Source organism: Cherax quadricarinatus, chromosome 20 (assembly GCF_038502225.1).
Source record: "Cherax quadricarinatus isolate ZL_2023a chromosome 20, ASM3850222v1, whole genome shotgun sequence".
Taxonomy (NCBI): Eukaryota; Metazoa; Arthropoda; class Malacostraca; order Decapoda; family Parastacidae; genus Cherax; species Cherax quadricarinatus.
This window is the reverse complement of record NC_091311.1, coordinates 24,634,748-24,655,908: the sequence shown is the minus strand read 5'-3', so window position 1 is coordinate 24,655,908 and position 21,161 is coordinate 24,634,748. Positions and strand designations below refer to the sequence as shown.

General features: G+C 39.1%; 1 protein-coding gene across 1 annotated transcript in view; it reads left to right on the top strand.

The window, feature by feature from the left end:
• LOC128703750 (equilibrative nucleoside transporter 2) overlaps positions 1–21,161 on the top strand; it is a 151,634-nt gene that overhangs the window by 127,390 nt on the left and 3,083 nt on the right. Inside the window, exon 9 of the mRNA XM_070086909.1 lies at positions 6,329–6,525. Coding sequence (XP_069943010.1) covers positions 6,329–6,525 — 197 coding nt within the window. The remainder of the gene's footprint in view (positions 1–6,328; positions 6,526–21,161) is intronic.

Below are 21,161 nucleotides of genomic sequence, written 5' to 3'. Positions count from 1 at the left end.
ATTGATATAGCTTAGAGCAGCTGGCATTTCTTCTCTTGGATAAGTGAATGTCAGTGTACAGTCGTCTGCATATGCATGTGATTCTGGGATGAGATGAAGAAGGTCGTTGAAGTAGACATTCCATAACAATGGTCCCAGCACGCTTCCTTGTAGAACACTTGGCCCAATAGGATGTCTTGCTGATTCCGTTCCATTGAGAACTACACTTAGAGATCTACCATGAAGGTAATCACTGAGGAAACATAGCGTAGAGCCTGCAATTCCCATTGCTTGAAGTTTTGCTAAGAGGCCCTAGTGCCACACCCGGTCGAAAGCACCAGCAATGTCCAGTGCTACCACACAGCAGACTTTGGATTCATCCAGTGACTGGTGCCACTTAGTGGAGAGGTTTAACAACAGATCAGCAGCAGAGTAACCTATCCTGAAGCCATATTGACGATCACAAAATAGTAAGTGATAGTCAAACAACTCTGTCATTTGTCTTGAGATTATTGTCTCAAGGATCTTACCAGTGATTGACAGGAGTGACACTGGTCTGTAGTTGCTGATTTTTGCTCTGCTCTTCTTTTTGTGAACAGGGACTACATTTGCCTCTTTCCATAGAGAGGGCCATTTACACTGTACTAGGCAGTGCTGAAAGATGCGAGTTAGAGGTGCTGCTAGCTGGTCTGCACATCTTCTCAGCAATCTTGGGTTCAACTTGTCTGGACCCACAGCCTTTTCTTGGCCAAGCGATTTAAGAAGGAAATGCACCTCCTCCTGCCTTATTGTCACCACTGACAGTTTTGACACAGTTCTTGCAGCTAGCCAAGTAGGGTCCCTTGCTGGATCAGGAACTTGCATTTTGGTAGCAAAGTGTTCAGCAAAGAGGTCAGCCTTCTCTTGACTACTAGTAGAGGTGGTCCCATCCTGTCGATTTAGAGGTGGAATGAGTTCATCAGGCAGATAACCTTGTCTGTCCTTGACCAGGGACCACCAGGTTTTGGAGCCTACCCTACCTGATGCTAGCTTTCTTTTAATGTCCACCTCCCAATTAGCAATGGCCCACTTTTGAGCGTCACCCATATGCCTACAGGCTTGCCTGTGCAAGTTCCTGTTATAGGTGGTAGGATGCCTCTTATACCTTCGCCATGCTTTGTACTTAGCAGTAGCAGCCTCTCTACAACGAAAGCCAAACCAAGGCTGATCTGTAGGCTTCGTCACATATTGCCGGTGAGGAATGTGTTCTTGTTGTAGATTAAGGATGTGTCCAGTGAAAGCTTTCACTTGGTTGTCAACATCCCCTTGGAGAAGAGCATTCCATTCGGTGGTGGCGAGCTCAGAGCAAAGGGCTGGCCAATTACCTCTTCCCCATAGCCAGGTTGTGCGTGTGGACTCCTCACCTCGTTCTGTTGGGATCTTAAGTGTCGTAAAAACAGCCTTGTGGTCAGACGATCCAACATAGCCGAGGGGTTGACAAGTGACTATGCCTTCTGCCAGATCACTCACTACTGGGTCAAGGGAGGAGCCAGAGATGTGAGTAGGGAAATCAACAAAGTTTCTCAGGTCAAACACTGCAAGAAGGTCATCAAAGTCCTTTTGTATAAGATGCTGGTTGAGGTCACCAACAATTATGATATGTTGACAGTTGTGTTGTAGTAGAAGGGAGTCAATATTTTCCATTAGGAAGTTGATGGGGTCTGCATGTTGCCACTGAGGTCTGTACATTGCACATGCTAGTACAGAGGTACTAGTGTTTATGCAGAGCTTGAAGAACATCATTTCAAGATGTGTAGGGGTGGCAACATCAATGTGCTGGGCATGAACACTTAGAAAAGCACACAGCAACACCTCCTCCTTGCCCTTGCCTGTCTCTTCTCGTCTATAAGGTGTAGCCAGCAATTCTTGCAAAATTTTCTGGAGTCCTGTCATCCAAAAATGTTTCAACAACAGCTATCATGTCGGGACGTCGAGTGTTCACAAAACTGTGTGTGAGCTCTCCAACATTAGTAATGAAACCTCTAATGTTGGCCGACAGGATGCTGATAGACTGGCTCCTCATGATGATGTGGTCAGCTTGAGGTGGTGGGTGTGTAGGGCATGTAAGGTGCCTGCCTCTCTCTCTCTCTCTCTCTCTCTCTCTCTCTCTCTCTCTCTCTCTCTCTCTCTCTCTCTCTCTCTCTCTCTCTCTCTCTCTCTCTCTCTCTCTCTCTCCACCTCCCGCACACACACCAGTACACTGAGAGTAATATAAACAATGATAGACAAGAATTAAAAAAAAAAGCACAGCAACAAATATAATTCTGAACAATTCAACAAAAGCCAGGAAGAAGAAAATATGATTCCTAAGATATGATATATATATATATATATATATATATATATATATATATATATATATATATATATATATATATATATATATATATATATATATATATATATATATATATATATATATATATATATATATATATATATATATATATATATATATATATATATATATATATATATATATATATATATATATATATATATATATATATATATATATATATATATGCATACATACGTCTAGTGAAAGTAATTTGGTGTGTTTTAGTACTAAAACATTTAAACTCATGAGAAGTGCTCTAATTGGAGACGCGGTTGACCTCATGCTGGAGAGAAACTGCAATGAGGCGACAGTCAGCGCCTGCACAAGCTATAGCAAAGTCATCAACATAGAGTGATAACCAAATATTGGATGGAAGAATAGTTGTCACATCATTTATAGCAAGGAGAAAAAGCGTGGTGCTAAGGAAACATATCTGGGGTACACCTTCAGCTTGGACAAAGTCTAGGGAAAGTATATTATTAAGCCGAACACGGAAATGTCTCTCAGATAAGTTCTTAAGGAAAAATGGCAGATTGCCTCGGAGGCCTAAGGAGTGAGTCTGAGTCAAAATGTTATATCTCCAAGTTGTGTCATATGCCTTCCCAAGATCAAAAAAGATGCCGACAACTGAGTGGTTATTGGCAAAGGCATTACGAACATAAGCATCTAAGCGAAGTAAGGGGTCAATAACAGAAGGGCCCTTACGAAAACCATATTGACTAGTGGAGAAACTATTATGGGTTTCTAAATACCACATCAAACTTTTGTTTACCAGACGTTCCGTCACCCTGCAAACTGCACCGGTAACAGCAATGGGAAGATAGTGGGAGGCATCATATCCCGTAGTACCTGGTTTACGGAAAGGGAGAACAATTGCAGATTTCCAAAGCTGGGGAAAAACTCCTTGTGACCAAACAAGATTAAATAGGCATAAGAAGACAGCAAGGGTTAACTGATATAAATTCTGGAGCATACAAATATGAATCCCGTCAGGCCCAGCTGCCGATGATCGGCAAGCGGAGAGTGTTGACTCCAATTCCAAAAGTGTAAAAGGCACATTATAAGACTTTTACCTGTTAGAAGAAAAATCTAAGGGCTCAAACTCTCTGGCAGACTTGGAGGAAAGAAACGAGGGGCATAGACGGAACCCCCGAGAGATACCGACAAGATGATTACCGATTTCAATGGCAACGTCAGGAGGGTTTGCTATAGTGACACCGGCAACCTGAAGAACGGGAGCTGGGTCGGGAGAGTATTTGTCACTCAGTTTCTGTGCTCTTTTCCAGACTGCACTCATAGAGGAAGCTGAAGTGACATAATCCCGTCAGCAAGTGCGTTTAGCTTCACGGATGACACGGCAGGCGTGTGCGTATAAGAGGCTCACTTTCATTAAAGATTCCACCGGAAAAAGGATGCTATTAATATAATATAACATAGCCAGAGATGGGATGGCTCTTGTAAACAAACACAGAGAGGGGAAAACTGGGAGAGCAACACCTGAAGCTCACCCTGGTTACCTCTGTGGCCTCGGATATTCCACTGTAAATAAGCCATGATTTGCGAAGCGGATACAAGAAATCTGAAGGTAGAGGTATCTACGGACTAGAAGGGTTAGAAAAGTCCACATGTGGAGGCAGCGGAAAACGAACAAGCAGTGAAGGGTTGGCATGCTGCGAAGAAAGGGGTTGTGTAGTTGGAGAGGAGGGGTAGGTGGGAGGGGATGGGAGAGGGAACAACCTGGGAGGGGACAAAAGAGGAAGAAACTTGGGAGGAGACAGGAGAGGAAGGTACTGTACGAGGAGGATGAACTTCCACACTCACAAGAGAGCCAGTTAGAGGTGAAGAACCAGGTACAGAGACTGGAAAGGAAAACCGTGCAGGTAGAATAAGTGAATTTCCTTTAACCACCGGGATTTTTTGGACTTCGGAGAAGTAGAGAGGCAAAGGGAAGGAGTTGTTGTGCGAGATTTTGTAAACATAGAAACTTGTGAGTGAGAGGATGAAGAGCTGAGAACAGAATGAGGTGGCGAGGTAGGGACCTCCGGGTCCAGGACTGCAAAGGAATTAGAGACAAGGTTGACTGTTGTGGAAATTGGGACCCCATAGGTTGGGGGTCGTTTAGTAACTCGAGAATAAGTAATATGGGGAAGTCTCCCGTGGAAGCATAGATAAGAAACTGCCATAGCATAGGGAAAGCATTCTGTCTCTTTGAGGCAACAGATTTCTCACTCATTTAAGTGAACTTGGAAACAGCGAGAGTAAGATGGGTGAGCTTCATTACTATTAAGGCAAGAGGGAGGTAGACTACAAGATGTATCGCTATGGTCGTTGGCAACACAGATTGGGTATTCGGCCATGGACCTGCAATACTTTGCTGGATAACCAAAACGCCAGCAATTCCTACACTGTTGCGGTGTAGGGATCACCTTTCGAAGTTATAAATAGTGTCCCGCAATATAATTCGAGGACGGAGGCTCACGGCAGTCAAAAATTAAACAAGCTACATTGCAGGGGTAGCGTCTCTGCCTGCAGGCAGGTAGGACATAAGTGCCTACTTTGAGGATTGGGAGGTCTTGAAGTTCAAGCTGTTCCAGAATATCATCACCACATGTCTGGAAATTACGTTGGACAACAGTATGAGGTAGAATGACAGTACTAATACAAGAATTGAGAAAATTATATTTTTCATATGTTACAGGAATAGCATCTATGGTTGTAAGGGAAGAAAGATCATGAGCTTGGCTAGCATTCTGTACTTTGACGATGCATGCACCACTCTTGAGAGCATGAAAGGATATATCTCGACCAACGTGGCGTAGGAGCGCCTTGCTGATACTATGATAGGAAAGATAGTAGAAGTCCATTGTGTATTTTGAAAAATAACATGTAAAGGTAGTGAGTGTCGTGCCAGTCTTTTCTGGGCAGAGTGAGAAGTAAGCGAAGGAGTATCGTTAGTTAATGGTCTTGGGGGTTTAGGTGTGGGATCGGATTTGGTCCGACGTGGGACTGGTGTGAGATCGAAAAATCTCCGCATCATAGAGGGAGAAGCTGGAAGCATGGTCAAAGAAGTGCAGAGGTCGGATGTATCAAAGGAGTCATATGGAGCCTCGGCACCTGGAGCGGGGGACGAAATGGCACCAGCAGAAGGTACAAAGGCATTAGAAAGGTCCCAAAAAATCTTCAAATAGCGTGGTAAGGTCGGAAGGGATAACTTCTAGGAGGAAGGAAAGGGCCGTAGCAAGTAGTACAGATGTGGCATGAAACCCATGCCATACCCTACCCTTCATACCAATAAACCAGCAATCTAGGATAGCAACCTCACATCTACCGAGCCACCTCGGTGAACAAAAGAGAGGGCAGCCGGATACCCACCACAAAGCATACCTCCTTCGATCACCACCCCCCGGAATTCGAAAGGTAGCCTCCAGAGATACACCCGTCACCTGAAAGACACCCAAGGCCACCCCCGGGAGACCGGATAGGAACAGGTACATCCCCAGTTGATGCACATTCAACGGCAAACTACACCACCACCAAGGACCTCAACGGAACAGAATGGACCACGGTACCCTGCCCCAACCTAGGAACTAGAGTGCCTGAGGGAAGAACCCCCATAGGGTGAAAACATGAAGGGGATAGGAGAAGGATGGGGAGAAGAGGAGGAAAGGGAAAGGGGGGATGGGGTGGATGGGATAGGGAAATGGGATTGGGGGTAATTAGGTTCGGTCTGAGGAAGAAGATCAAAAGGTCCAATTCCTCAGACCAACAGCTTCTTTACCACGATAAGGAACCTCCTTAAAGAGGGCCAACTGTAAAAATGTTCATTGGATCCTGAATAATTTAACACAGTGTTATGGGAAGTGAAAAACAAAGATTTCCTATGATAAACATATTTTTATTTGACAGCAGATTTTTCTTTCATAAATACTATCTAACAGCACACTTTCTTCCATGACTGGTATGTTACAGCCGGGACCACAGGGTTGGATGCTTCACGTGGTTGGAGCAGCTCGTCTCATCTTCCTGCCGCTGCTGATGCTGTGTCACGGGACCAACAAGACCTTCCCAACCATCTTCAATAACGACGCTTATTACATCATTATTCTCTTCCTCTTCGCCTTCACCAACGGTCACATCGGCACACTCTGCCTCATTTACTATCCAGCGTGAGTTTGTTTGTATTTACGGTAACAAATATATGCTTGTCGTGTTTCACCATGTGTCTAGTTTCTAAGAATTTCTTAAGGTTTCCTATTCTGGTGTACAAACTATACTTCTGTATCGCTTGCTGACAGTCTGTATTACTGCCCATAAAGAAACATCTAATAGTATGGCTCTTAGTCTCTTATGGCTTCTTAGTCTCCTTGTTGATGGTGTTTATGGAATCTTCTTTAACTTCTGTGTCAAAAACTTTTATAATCTTTTGTGTAGTTATCCTACCTCCTCTTTATCTTGCTGTCAGCCTTGAATAACATTTTCAATGCCTTCTATCTATTATTTTTCACTTTCCAAATCAGTCTTTATTGAGTAACTTATTATCGAATTTCTTTCCTGCATGGTTTCTGGAGTTGAATAACATTGATTTGCGGGAATTATCTGATCTACAACAAGCAATACTTGATATTTGTCATTGTACTCACCTATTTGTGGTTGCATGGGGTCAAGAGCTCCTGGTCCTGCCTCTTCACTGAAGAACTACTAGGTCCTCTTTCTCCCTACTCCATGAGCTTTATTATACCTCGTCTTATACCTATGTATAGTTCCTGCCTCTACTACATTCCTTGCTAGACTATTCCACTTCCTGACTACTCTATGACTGAAGAAATATTTCCTAACATCCCTTTGACTCATCTGAGTCTTCAACTTCCAAGTGTGACTCCTTGTTTCTATAAAAGAGCACTTGCCAGTGAGATATGCCAATGGCTGAAGTTTTTCTCCATATCATTGTACAGTGCTAGTCACAGCATTATGCCGCCCATCCGGACACACGTACAAAAACACAAATACATACTATGAAAGATTATAATATATATACAGTGGACCCTTGAATTTCATCCCCCTTGAATATCGTGAATTTTGGAAATCGGCGACTTTTTTCGTCAAAATATTGGCTTGATTTTCGTGATTTGGCTGAGAAATCAGAGGTCGTATGAAACGCCTCCTGGTAATGGACATTGCTCCTGCTCATCCTCAAGACTTGGAAGAGCAAATGGTGAAGGAGTTTAATTTCATCACAGTGAAGTTCTTGCCCCCTAATACCACACCTCTCCTCCAGCCCATGGACCAGCAGATCATTTCAAACTTCAAAAAACTCATCACCAAAGCAATGTTTCAAAGGTGCTTTAACATAACCTCGGGCTCTGAATTGACCCTAAGAGAGTTCTGGAAAGATCTCTTCAATATCCTCCATTGCATAAACCTTATAGGCAGGCTTGGCAGGGAGTGACTTCCAGGATGATGAACTCTGCTTGGAGAAAATTGTGGCCAGAATGTGTCCTCGACAAAGATTTTGAAAGGTTTGAGGCTGACCCTGACAGCCCTATGCCAGTTGTGGAATCTGTTGTGGCATTGAGGAAGTCATTGGGGTTGGAGGTTAGTGGCGAGGATGTGGAAGAGTTGGTGGAGGACCACAATGAAAACCTAACAACAGCAATAGCCCACAGCTCAGGAAATTGCTTCAGAGGAGGAGGAAGAGAGAGGGAAGTTGCTTTCTTCAGAGATTAAGGAGATGTGTGCAATGTAGACTAGGATGTGATATGTTCAATGACAATGTCTTATCTCATTTTAGGCAAATTTTAAAGAAACGCCAGAAATAGATCTTTCTGGAAATTTTTTTTGAGCGACAGGGGTCCATTGACTCTCAAGCTGGTCCTAGAGGCATTAAAAAACAAAGACGGGAAGTAACCATGGAAAAGGACTTGGTACATGAAGTCTTTATGGAAGGGAATTCCCCTTCCAAACAATAGTAACTCTTCCATCCTCTCCCCTCCTCCCGTCTTCCACACATCAACAACTCTTCAATACAGGTAAGTGTCAAGTTATTATTGTTTTATTCTTCATGTCTCGTTGTTTTCTGTGTAAATAAATGTACATTTAATGTAAAAAAAAAAATAATATTTTTGGGTGTCTGGAACGGATTAATTTGATTTACATTATTTCTTATGGGGAAAGTGGCTTTGAAAATCGTGAATTTTGAATTTCGGCAGATTCTCTGGAACGGATTAATCACGAAATTCAAGGGTCCACTGTATTTGCACGTGTACTGAGGTTTTAATACTTGATGCTGCATCCTTTATGCTTAATCACGTCGCGCAGCCATGTAGGAAGACTCTCACACAAATTCTTGAGGGTTTGCAGAGGTATATTATTCCATGCCTCATGTAGAGCAGCCTCCAGCCATGGGATGGAACTGATATCCTTGCCCAGCAAACTTGGTTTCACTATTGACCAGTGGTTCTCAATAAAGTTTAGGTCTGGGGAATTGCCTGGCCAGTCATTAAAGAACCTCACTTCAAATTCCTTAAGCCACTGAACTACAGATTTGGCGGTATGACACAGTGCAGCGTCCTGCATAAAAACCGTAGCCCCACACTTGTCAAACGCCTCAGGTAAATTGTCACACAATAACTCCAGGTATACTGGTTCATATACTGGTTTTTGGGAAGCACAATAAGTTTACCAACACTCTAAGCACTGAAACACCCCCAAACCATGAGCGAGTCTGGGTGTTTGGTGGTCCCACAGTTGTAGCGTGGGTCTAGCAGATCACTACCTCTGGGCTGGTACACATGTTCCCCATGGTTACAGGTGACGGTGAAGGTTGCTTCATCACTCCAATGTACTTCAGACCACTGTTGAAGAGTCCAGTGAAGATATTTCTTTGCATAATCCACCCTTGGAGAGGATCGGTTTCTTAATTAACCTGGCAGTGACTACTGTAGCCCAGTTCTGACACACGTTTGTTAACAGTTCTTACATACACCTGTGAGAGAAGATGTGGGTTCTTTTCTTTCATTTTTCTAGCAGTTATCCTAGGTGTACTCTCTAACTGCTTCTTTAACACAGTTTAAGTGCGAATAAATGTCTTCTTCGAGGGGCCAGGCCGAGGTTTGGCAGACGGTAACTCGACACCACCACCAGCCTTGAAACACTGCACCCAGTTCCTCACTGAACGCTCACACACACCAACAGTCTCCACTATTTCTTCCGTCTGGTGCCCAACTTTGTGAAGACCTATGATTTGAGATATAGTTTCAGGTATTAGAGTCTTCCTTTTACCCATAATCAAACGTGTATAGCCCCAAAACAAAAGGAAACACAGGACAACAGATGGGGCGGATGAGAGACAAAAGTGCAACACTTCCTCTCACCACGGCAACCACGTGAGCACTGATGAGTCACTGTGGAGTGTGGCGGCAGGCCATGACGTCATGCTAACGGCTGCTACCGGGTATAATTCACTGAAGAAAAAAGACCCCCATCCCTGTATGGTAGGCCTTTGATTTTTGTCACGCCAATATGCTGGGGCGCTCACCACCCCGGGCATACTACCATGACTAGCAATATATATATATATATATATATATATATATATATATATATATATATATATATATATATATATATATATATATATATATATATATATATATATACATATATATACATATATATATATATATATATATATATGTTGGTTTAGAAAGACACGTAAGCAATCACTATAACATATTTATTAGAAAACGTTTTGGTCCTGGGACCTTGATCAAGGTCCCAGGACCGAAACGTTTTCTAATAAATATGTTATAGTGTTTGCTTACGTGTCTTTCTAAACCAACTTGTCGGTATTTATTACCAAGGTTTATACCATATATATATGTATATATATATATATATATATATATATATATATATATATATATATATATATATATATATATATATATATATATTTATAGGGAAGTACCACCTCTATAGCTGGAATGGGGACCCTCATCCTCAGAGACGACAATAAACGTACCTCAGGGAAAACTCAAGGTCGGCCTTCTCCCACCTAGGCAGGGTCGCCCAAACAAGAAAAACTCATTATCATTCACTCCATCACTGTCTTACCAGAGGCGCGCTTACACTACAGTTATAAAACAGTGGCCTGGTGGCTATAGCTCCTGCTTCACACACGGAGGGCTTGGGTTCGATTCCCGGCAGGTGGAAACATTTCGACACGTTTCCTTACATCTGTTGCCCTGTTCACCTAGCAGCAAGTAGGTACTTGGGTGTTAGTCGACTGGTGTGGGTCGCATCCTGGGGGACAAGGTTAAGGACCACAATGGAAATAAGTTAGACAGTCCTTGATGACGCACTGGCTTTCTTGGGTTATCCTGGGTGGCTAACCCTCCAGGGTTAAAAATCCGAAGGAAATCTTATTTTATCTTAACAGCAACATTAACATCCCTCCTTCAGAGTTAAGACACTGTACTTCTCATCTCCAGGACTCAAGTTAGGCCTGCCAGCTTCCCTGAATCCCTTCATAAATGTTATCTTGCTCACACTCCAACAGTGAGTGCATCAACTCCTAAAAACCATTTGTCTCCATTCACCCCTATCTAACACTCTCATTCATGCTTGCTGGATTTCAAAACCCGTCGTACACAAAACCTCCTTTACCCCCTCCCACCAACCTTTCCTAGGATGACCCCTGCCCCACCTTCCCTCCACTACAGACTTGTACTCTCGAAGTCATTCAATAACCACCTCAATAACCCCTCCTCAGCCCACTGGATAATAGTTTTGGTAATCCCACACCTTCTCCTAATTTCAAAACTTCGAATTCTCTGCATTATAATCACACCACACATTGCCCTCAGACATGACATCTCCACTGCCTCCAGCTTTTTTCTCTTTGCAAGATCCACCACTTAACTCCCGTTAAGTGGTGGAAGTTAAGTTGGAAGTTAAGTCTATCTTAACTAGGACTGTTCTTCTAGAAGAGTCCCTGGGACTTATATCTTACACATTTTTTTTTTATCTATTTTAGTTATCACAAATTCCACCTTTTTTTCATTTATGCCTTGAAGCTTGAATATGAGATATGAAATTTAACTCTTCTTATCCAAATTTGCTTTATTAGAATAGTTATTTATTTCAACTTATCCCAGAATTTTAATTTCTTGCCAGGCTGTGACTCATTTATTTATTTATTTGACAACTTATTCACGTTTTTTTTTTCTTTATTTTATCATTCCTAAGCAACAGTTGATGCTGAAGTATTATCATTTTCATTTCGTCTGTTTGCCATTTTTGGGCCGATCTAGTATAATATTTTCATGTATATTGCTAATGTCTTAATATTTTTTATATTCATGTCCCTGAAAAAGTTTGCCTGATTTAGTATCTATGAAGAACTGCCTCTAATCAGAATGTCTTTCATTTTTTTTTTTACCTAGTTTGTGTTTTCGTCTTTATTTTTGTGTTTTATCTCTAAAAAAACACATTGCAATATTATTACAATGTTCAGTAATTGATTTTGAGGATTTCCTCTTCTTTTAAATGAATATTACTTCTAGTTTTGGTGCAGTGTATCCTCATCAAGTGAATGTTGGAACTCACATTGATGGTGTTGTTTCTCTCACACAAGCTGTTTTCTTAGGATATTAAGCCCATTACCCTAAGATTCTTTTATTCACTTTAATACATAGTCAGTCATTTGTCTTATTTTTTATTTTCATCCATATGTTCACGAACAATGCGTTGTATGCACTAAAAGATACGAGTTTCTTTGTGATTTTTTCCATTAACTTATATCATTATTTTAATTTGAATTTCTGCACGTTTCAGTATTTGTTACCAGTTCATTAATGTACAGTCACCCATCTGCATAATATTCACACCAGAAATTATTCTCAGATACGAGATCTCCACTGTCTTCAGCCTCCTCCTTGTTGTAACATTCACCGCCCATGCTTCTCACCCCTATAAAAGCATTGGTACCACTATATTCTCATACTTTGCTTACTTGGATAACGTCTTTGTCTCCACAGACTCCTCAGAACACCACTCACCTTTTTCCCCTTTCGTGAGTTCTGTGGTTCTTCTCGTCTTTCATAGACCCATTAGTAACAAGTTCGCTCCCAAATATGTCAATACATTTCCCATACAACCGCCTTCTAATCTGATATCTAATATTTTATTTCCTATTTTTTTTTGTTATCCTTATCACCTTGTGGAAAATACTGTATACATTTTCCGGAAATACGGTAATTTATGGGTAAATAGATGCCCTATATTGTATTTTTAAAAGAAGTATGTTATCGAAAATGGGAAACCTGCGACTGGGGAGGTCAGTCGCTATTTTGTTTGAATTTGGATTAGAAACGTTGGTGTAATGGGAAGAATTTTTCGTGCTCTAGAGGTTAAAATTGGGCTGACACCTCTCAAATAGGAGACGAAATTGTTGGATGTGCATTCCTGCATAACTTGAGATATCAGGCGACTGGACAAGACAGCTCCAGGAACCTCAGATAAGTCTTATGTAGTAACCTGGCCAGTGTTATTTTCATAAATTGACAGTGAGGTTTTCTGAGTATGATACACATTAATCTCCAGTCAAATTGGTGAGTGTTATGATTAAGATATATTCTCCTTCTGTTGTATAAATGGGGAAGTGGAACAGAATTCTTCCTCCGTAAGCTATGCGTGTTGTAAGAGGCGACTAAAATGCCAGGAACAAGGGGCTAGTAACCCCTTCTCCTGTATATATTACTAAATATGAAAGGAGAAACTTTTGTTTTTCCTTTTGGGCCACCCCACCTCGGTGGGATACGGCTGGTGTGTTGAAAGAAGAAAGATATAATATTTATATATATATATATATATATAATTATATATATATATAATATTTATATATATATATATATATATATATATATATATATAATATATATATATATTATATATATCTGAGGGCAATGTGTGGTGTGAATATAATGCAGAGAATTCGTAGTTTGGAAGTTAGGAGGAGGTGCGGGATTACCAAAACTGTTGTCCAGAGGGCTGAGGAAGGGTTGTTGAGGTGGTTCGGACATGTAGAGAGAATGGAGCGAAACAGAATGACTTCAAGAGTGTATCAGTCTGTAGTGGAAGGAAGGCGGGGTAGGGGTCGGCCTAGGAAGGGTTGGAGGGAGGGGGTAAAGGAGGTTTTGTGTGCGAGGGGCTTGGACTTCCAGCAGGCATGCGTGAGCGTGTTTGATAGGAGTGAATGGAGACAAATGGTTTTTAATACTTGACGTGCTGTTGGAGTGTGAGCAAAGTAACATTTATGAAGGGATTCAGGGAAACCGGCAGGCCGGACTTGAGTCCTGGAGATGGGAAGTACAGTGCCTGCACTCTGAAGGAGGGGTGTTAATGTTGCAGTTTAAAAACTGTAGTGTAAAGCACCCTTCTGGCAAGACAGTGATGGAGTGAATGATGGTGAAAGTTTTTCTTTTTCGGGCCACCCTGCCTTGGTGGGAATCGGCCGGTGTGATAATAAAAAAAAAAAAAAAAATATATATATGTATATATATATATATGTATATATATATATATGTATATATATACGTATATACATGTATATATATATATGTATATATATATGTATGTTCTTTCTTCTTTCAACACACCAGCCGTATCCCACCGAGGTGGGGTGGCCCAAAAGGAAAAACAAAAGTTTCTCCTTTCATATTTAGTAATATATACAGGAGAAGGGGTTACTAGCCCCTTGCTCCTGGCATTTTAGTCGCCTCTTACAACACGCATAGCTTACGGAGGAAGAATTCTGTTCCACTTCCCCATGGAGATAAGAGGAAATAAACAAGAACAAGAGTTGCTGTCTACCAACCTACTACCTAGGATATATATATATATATATATATATATATATATATATATATATATATATATATATATATATATATATATATATATATATATATATAATCATTTATTATTTTTAATATACAGTCCACAAATTTATATATTTACCAGCATTCCTGGTGATGTATTTTTCGTTTGTAAGTAATAGGTCCAGAGCAACTTGTGGATATGACAGTGGTAGGTATCGAAGGGGGACATTTTTTGCGACCTAGGTGTCCCAAATTCCTACTTGTCTAACTGATAAATAATAATTATCTTCGTTCATTTACTGTTATGTATATAATGATACATCCAAGTAAATGCAATTTTTCACATTTAAATTGCCCGTTGGTCCTTCTTGAACCGGAGGTAATTAGTGAAGTCATTAATTAGTTAATTACTTAATAATTATATGTGAAATGACAGAAGGAGGTGGATGTTAAATTCACAGATTTACTTAATGTGTAGTGGATTATAATTATTACAATATTAATTTGGATGAGTCAAGTGTGGCTAAAGATTACATTAATGTGTATAAGTGTATGTGTAATTGATAAGCCAAGTGTAGCTAATTATATTAATGTATATAATATTAATTTTGCTATGCCAAATTCTGGCAAGGATTATTAATTTGTATAATATTAATTTTGATAAGCCAAGTTTGACTAAAGGTTTGTATTAATGCACATTTAAAATTATATTATAATTTTTTATATGTAATTGCTAAGCTCAAGTAGCTAGGATTTATTCAAAGGTAAGTTGTATCAGTGTTGTAAGTTGTAATCAGTGTTATTAATAAAGTTGAATTTAATACATTGCATCATGGCTGAAAATGAGGAAATTAATATAGAAGACAAACATATGGGATATAGAGTAAAGAAAGCATCACTACAGGCTAGAAAAGTTCATGTAACCAAGGCATATAATAAGTGCTTGGAATTAACGAATCAAGAAACTGTAAATACTGATGATTTAAAATTGTATTTAGATGCTTTAGGGAATAGATATGATTCATACAAATTATATTACAACAAATATGAAGGAGATTTATTAGTAAACTGTGTAGATGAGACTTTAGTAGATCTTATGATTAATCAGTATTATGAATTAGAGAAAAAAGATTCTTTCTTGAATAAATTAAATTGTGTAAACCAGGCAGTTAATCAGTCTGCTCTAACAAATAATATGTCTTTGTCAAAACTCCCAGAACTATGTTTACCTGTATTTAATCCTGGAGAAAACTTTGAGGAGTTTTGGTCAGTTTTTAAAGCAGCTGTGCATGACAGGAGTGACCTAGCCTGTGTAACTAAATTATTTTACCTCAAAGGACAGGTAAGAGGAGATACTCACATACTCATACAAGCCTTTCCCAATGTAGATGACTCTTACAAGGAAGCAGTTGACTTGTTGAAAGTCACTTATGGTAATATAGAACAAAGTAGGTTGGATCTAGTGAATATCATTGTTAATTTAAAATCTCCAGATCACACTTACAAAGGTTTACAGCAGTTTAGAGTTAAACTGGAGAGCACTCTCAAAGCTTTAAGTAATAAATATAATCTGAAGGAATCAGACTGGTTATTGAGTGCCATGGTACAGAATAAATTAAGATATAAAACACTTGAATGGCTCTTGAACAAGTATCACAAGGGTTATTTTGGTCTGGAGGAAATAAGGTCTACAAGAATTAATTGTGCAGTTGCAGACCAGCCAACTAACTCATTTTAAAGATGCAACACATAATAACTCTGAGGTATCTGTCAAGTTTCACAAAGGGAAAAATTATCCCAATGTTAATAATCAAAATTAATTTCCTAAAAATAGTTGCATAGGTGCATATCAAGTAGCAAGAATCAGAAATAATGATTCTCCACAAGGTAAGAAGAATAAGTACCCTCCTAAGAGTAGTCCAGTTAATTAGAAACCAGTCAGAGAAAAGAGAGGTTGTCTTTTCTGCAAGGGTACTCATTTTTCTAAGAATTGCAATGCATACAATAAATGGAATGATAAAGTTGAAAGATTGGAGGAACTTGACAGATGTATCATGTGTTTAGGTAATCACAATGTAAAGGATTGTCATACCAAATTAAACAACTGTTATCAATGTCACAAAGGAAGACACCATATAGTCATGTGTAAAGGTCTATATGATAATGTTGATAATAATGATAATGTTGACAATCCTGACACAACAGTAGCTAATGTAAAAATTGCTGCTAATGTTAATAATGATGGTTTTGCTGAAGTAGCCTTACCTGTGTTACAGGTAAAAATTGATGATAAAAGGCATAAATCAAAAAATGTAACTGCATTATTGGACGAGGGATCCCAGGGTACTTTCATTAAACGTAAATGTCTTGATGGTATGAAAGTACAGATGACAGATCCTACAACTCTAAAATTATCTGGTTTTCTCTCAGATAAAAGAGTTCAGTTGTATGACACTGTTTATGTAACTGTCAGGTTGGGCAATGAGAAAAAACGTGTTAATGCAGTAATTGTAGATAGACTTCCAGAGAAAATATCTACAGTAGGGTTTAGTAAAGCTACAGAAAGACTCTCACATAATGTAAATTTAGCACCTTCTGGTGTAAGTGATGATTCTGTAAGTCCAATAAATATTTTGATAGTGACTATTATGCCTCCTTTGTAAAGGGTATGGTAAAGAAATGTGGTGTCACCCTTTTGAAGACTGCAGGAGGCCATGTAATGTATGGTAGGATTCCTCGTAATAATAATTCATGACCAGAGGAAACTACAAATACCATAACTGTGTGTCTTACTCATGAAATCGTACCCCAGTATAATTCTTCCATGGAGGATGGTGTTGAGCTAGTGCATAAATTGTGGGAATTAGACAGCATTGGATTAAATGTAAATGAAGAAAGTCCAGACGATTCTTTCACTCAGGAGCAATACCTGAGAGATGTAAAATTTGAATCTGGACAATACTGGGTACGACTTCCGTGGAGACTGAACCATCCAGAATTGCCCACTAATTACAGAATGGCATATGGACAGTTAAAGGCTCAGCTCCGCGAACTGAGTAAGACACCAGAATTAACTGCCTATAATGATATAATTGCTGAGCAGTTAATTAATAAATTTATAGAAGAGGTACCTCCTGAGCAAGCCAAAATTTATGGTCACTATTTGCCACATCACGGAGTGAAGAAGGATTCTAAGACCACTCCTGTGAGAATTGTGTTTAATTGTAGTGCCAGGAGTAACAAAAACGTACCTAGTTTAAATGACTGTTTGATGACAGGTCCGTCGTTGACGAAAAAATTAGGAGATATCTTATTAAATTTCAGGGTGAAGAATTATGCCTTTACGGCTGACATAAGTAAAGCTTTCCTAAGAGTGGGTTTACAAGAGGCTGACCGGGATTGTACCCGCTTCTTATGGCCTGAGAATCCTATTGACCCACTTAGCCCTCTGAAAAGCTTTCGCTTTAGGAGCGTATTATTTGGTGCTACATCCAGTCCGTTCCTACTTCAAGCGACGATAAATGCACACCTTAAACGTATGGAAAGTCCATTGGGTAAAGTAATGAGCAAACAATTTTATGTGGACAATTTCCTGGGTGTGACGTCAACTGAAGAGGAACTGTTAATGACTTATGGAGAGGCTAATAAAATAATGCAAAGTGCAAATATGCCTCTGAGGGAATGGAATAGTAATTCGTCCAAATTAAAGGACAAAATAAGTAAAGATTTCCCTTGAGATGAAGTGCCAAAATGTAGTAATGTATTGGGATTAACGTGGGATACTGAGAGAGATTTGTTAATGTTAAAACCTAATAATTACAGTGTGCCCAATAAATTAACTAAGAGAGTCTTGTTTGCTGAAGTTTCCAAATGTTTTGATCCACTAGGTTTAGTGTCACCTCTTACTATAAGAGGGAAATTATTAATTCAGGAAGCATGGAAACTTAAATGTGCTTGGGATGAAATTCTACCTGAGGAATTCATTAACAGGTGGGATGAATTAATTGGTGATTATGAGAAAATTCCAATGTTGGTGTTCCCACGCCAGGTGGCCAATCCAGATGGGAAAAATGTACTCCACATTTTTTGTGATGCTTCAAAAGTGGCATATGGAGCAATTGCTTACCTTCAATGTAATAGTGTTATCTCTCTTGTTATGTCTAAGGCTAAAGTGTCTCCAATTAAATCACGTACCTTGCCTCAGTTGGAATTAACAGCCATTTATGTAGGTGTCAAATTAGCTAATTATATAAGAAATAAGTTGCAGGAGATAAATATTAGCGACACTGTAGTTTGGTCTGATAATGAGGTATCCTTACAATGGATTCGTAATGGAAACAGTAAAATTGTGTACGTACCGATGCAAGAGAAGTATAATAGTTTGGGTCAGCATGTGTTAACATTTAATCATATACCTGGTGAGGAGAATCCAGCTGATTTCTCGTCTCGAGGTTTACCTTATGCTAAATTTGTAAATGTTGTATCATGGTTTAAAGGACCGAGCTGGTTGGTAAATAAAGCTAATTGGCCTGTACAAAAGGTGTATATTGCTCTTGTTGAAATTACTGTGACTACCTCTCCAATAGTTTGTCCTCCCTTAGCCATTGATATAAATAGGTATTCTTCTTTACCAAAACTAATCAATGTAACTAAGTTGGTGTTTAAATTTCTAAACAAGATGAATATATCATATAAGTTTTCACAACCTCTTGAGTATTGGATAAAGAGGGTACAGGAGGAAATCTATGGAAATGAGATTAAATTGATGATGGAAAGAAAAATTGTGAAAGGTTCCATAGAGAACAATATAATTAGGTGCAGAGATAGGTTACAAAATGCTGAATTGGGTGATTATGCTAAACACCCTATCTTACTGCCCAAAACTCATCATCTAACAAATTTAATTGTTCTAAATGCCCATAGAAATGTAATGCATGGTGGGGTACAAGATACCTTAAATTGTATTAGGGAAACTTTCTGGATTCCACAAGGATGGCAAAGTGTAAAAAGGGTGATTAAATCTTGTGTAATATGTCGCCGTGTGGATGCCAGATCCTATATGTACCCAGGTCCTACACCATTGTCAAATGAGCAATTTGAGTCATTTAGCAACGAACTCCGGCCGGCCGCAGTGTGGAAAATACTGTATATATTTTCCGGAAATACGGCAATTTACAGGTAAATAGGTGCCCTATATTGTATTTTTAAAAGAAGTATGTTATCGAAAATGGGAAACCTGCGGCTGGGGAGGTCAGCCGCCATTTTGTTTGAATTTGGATTAGAAACGTTGGTGTAATGAGAAGAATTTTTCGTGCTCTAGAGGTTAAAATTGGGCTGACACCTCTCAAATAGGAGACGAAATTGTTGGATGTGCATTCCTGCATAACTTGAGATATCAGGCGACTGGACAAGACAGCTCCAGGAACCTCAGAAAAGTCTTATGTAGTAACATGGCCAGTGTTATTTTCATAGATAGACAGTGAGGTTTTCTGAGTATGATACACATTAATCTCAAGTCAAATTGGTGAGTGTTATGATTAAGATATATTCTCCTTCTGTTGTATAAATGTATATATATATATATATATATATATATATATATATATATATATATATATATATATATATATAGGGAGGGGGTAAAGGAGGTTTTGTGTGCGAGGGGCTTGGACTTCCAGCAGGCATGCATGAGCGTGTTTGATAGGAGTGAATGGAGACAAATGGTTTTTAATACTTGACGTGCTGTTGGAGTGTGAGCAAAGTAACATTTATGAAGGGATTCAGGGAAACCGGCATGCCGGACTTGAGTCCTGGAGATGGGAAGTACAGTGCCTGCACTCTGAAGGAGGGGTGTTAATGTTGCAGTTTAAAAACTGTAGTGTGAAGCACCCTTCTGGCAAGACAGTGATGGAGTGAATGATGGTGAAAGTTTTTCTTTTTCGGGCCACCCTGCCTTGGTGGGAATCGGCCAGTGTGATAATAATAATAATAATATATATATAATCATTTATTATTTTTAATATACAGTCCACAAATTTATATATTTACCAGCATTCCTGGTGATGTATTTTTCGTTTGTAAGTAATAGGTCCAGAGCAACTTGTGGATATGACAGTGGTAGGTATCAAAGGGGGACATTTTTTGCGACCTAGGTGTCCCAAATTCCTACTTGTCTAACTGATAAATATTAATTATCTTCGTTCATTTACTGTTATGTATATAATGATACATCCAAGTAAATGCAATTTTTCACACACCTTGCTCTTTCCTGTGTTTACTTTAAATTTCCTTCTTTTACATACTCTTCGAAATTCGTCCACTAACCTTCTGGATAACCTCCTATATATATATATATATATATATATATATATATATATATATATATATATATATATATATATATATATATATATATATATATATATATATGTATATATATATATATATATATATATATATATATATATATATATATATATATATATATATATATATATATATATATATATATATATATATATATATATATATATATATATATATATATATATATATATATATATATTATTATTATTATTTTTTATTAACATATCGGCCGATTCCCACCAAGGCAGGGTAGCCCGAAAAAGAAAAACTTTCACCATCATTCACTCCACCACTGTCTTGCCAGAAGGGTGCTTTACACTACAGTTTTTAAATTGCAACATTAACACCCCTCCTTCAGAGTGCAGGCACTGTACTTCCCATCACCAGGACTCAAGTCCGGCCTGCCGGTTTCCCTGAACCCCTTCATAAATGTTACTTTGCTCACACTCCAACAGCACGTCAAGTATTAAAAACCATTTGTCTCCATTCACTCCAATCAAACACGCTCACGCATGCCTGCTGAAAGTCCAACCCCCTCGCACAGAAAACCTCCTTTA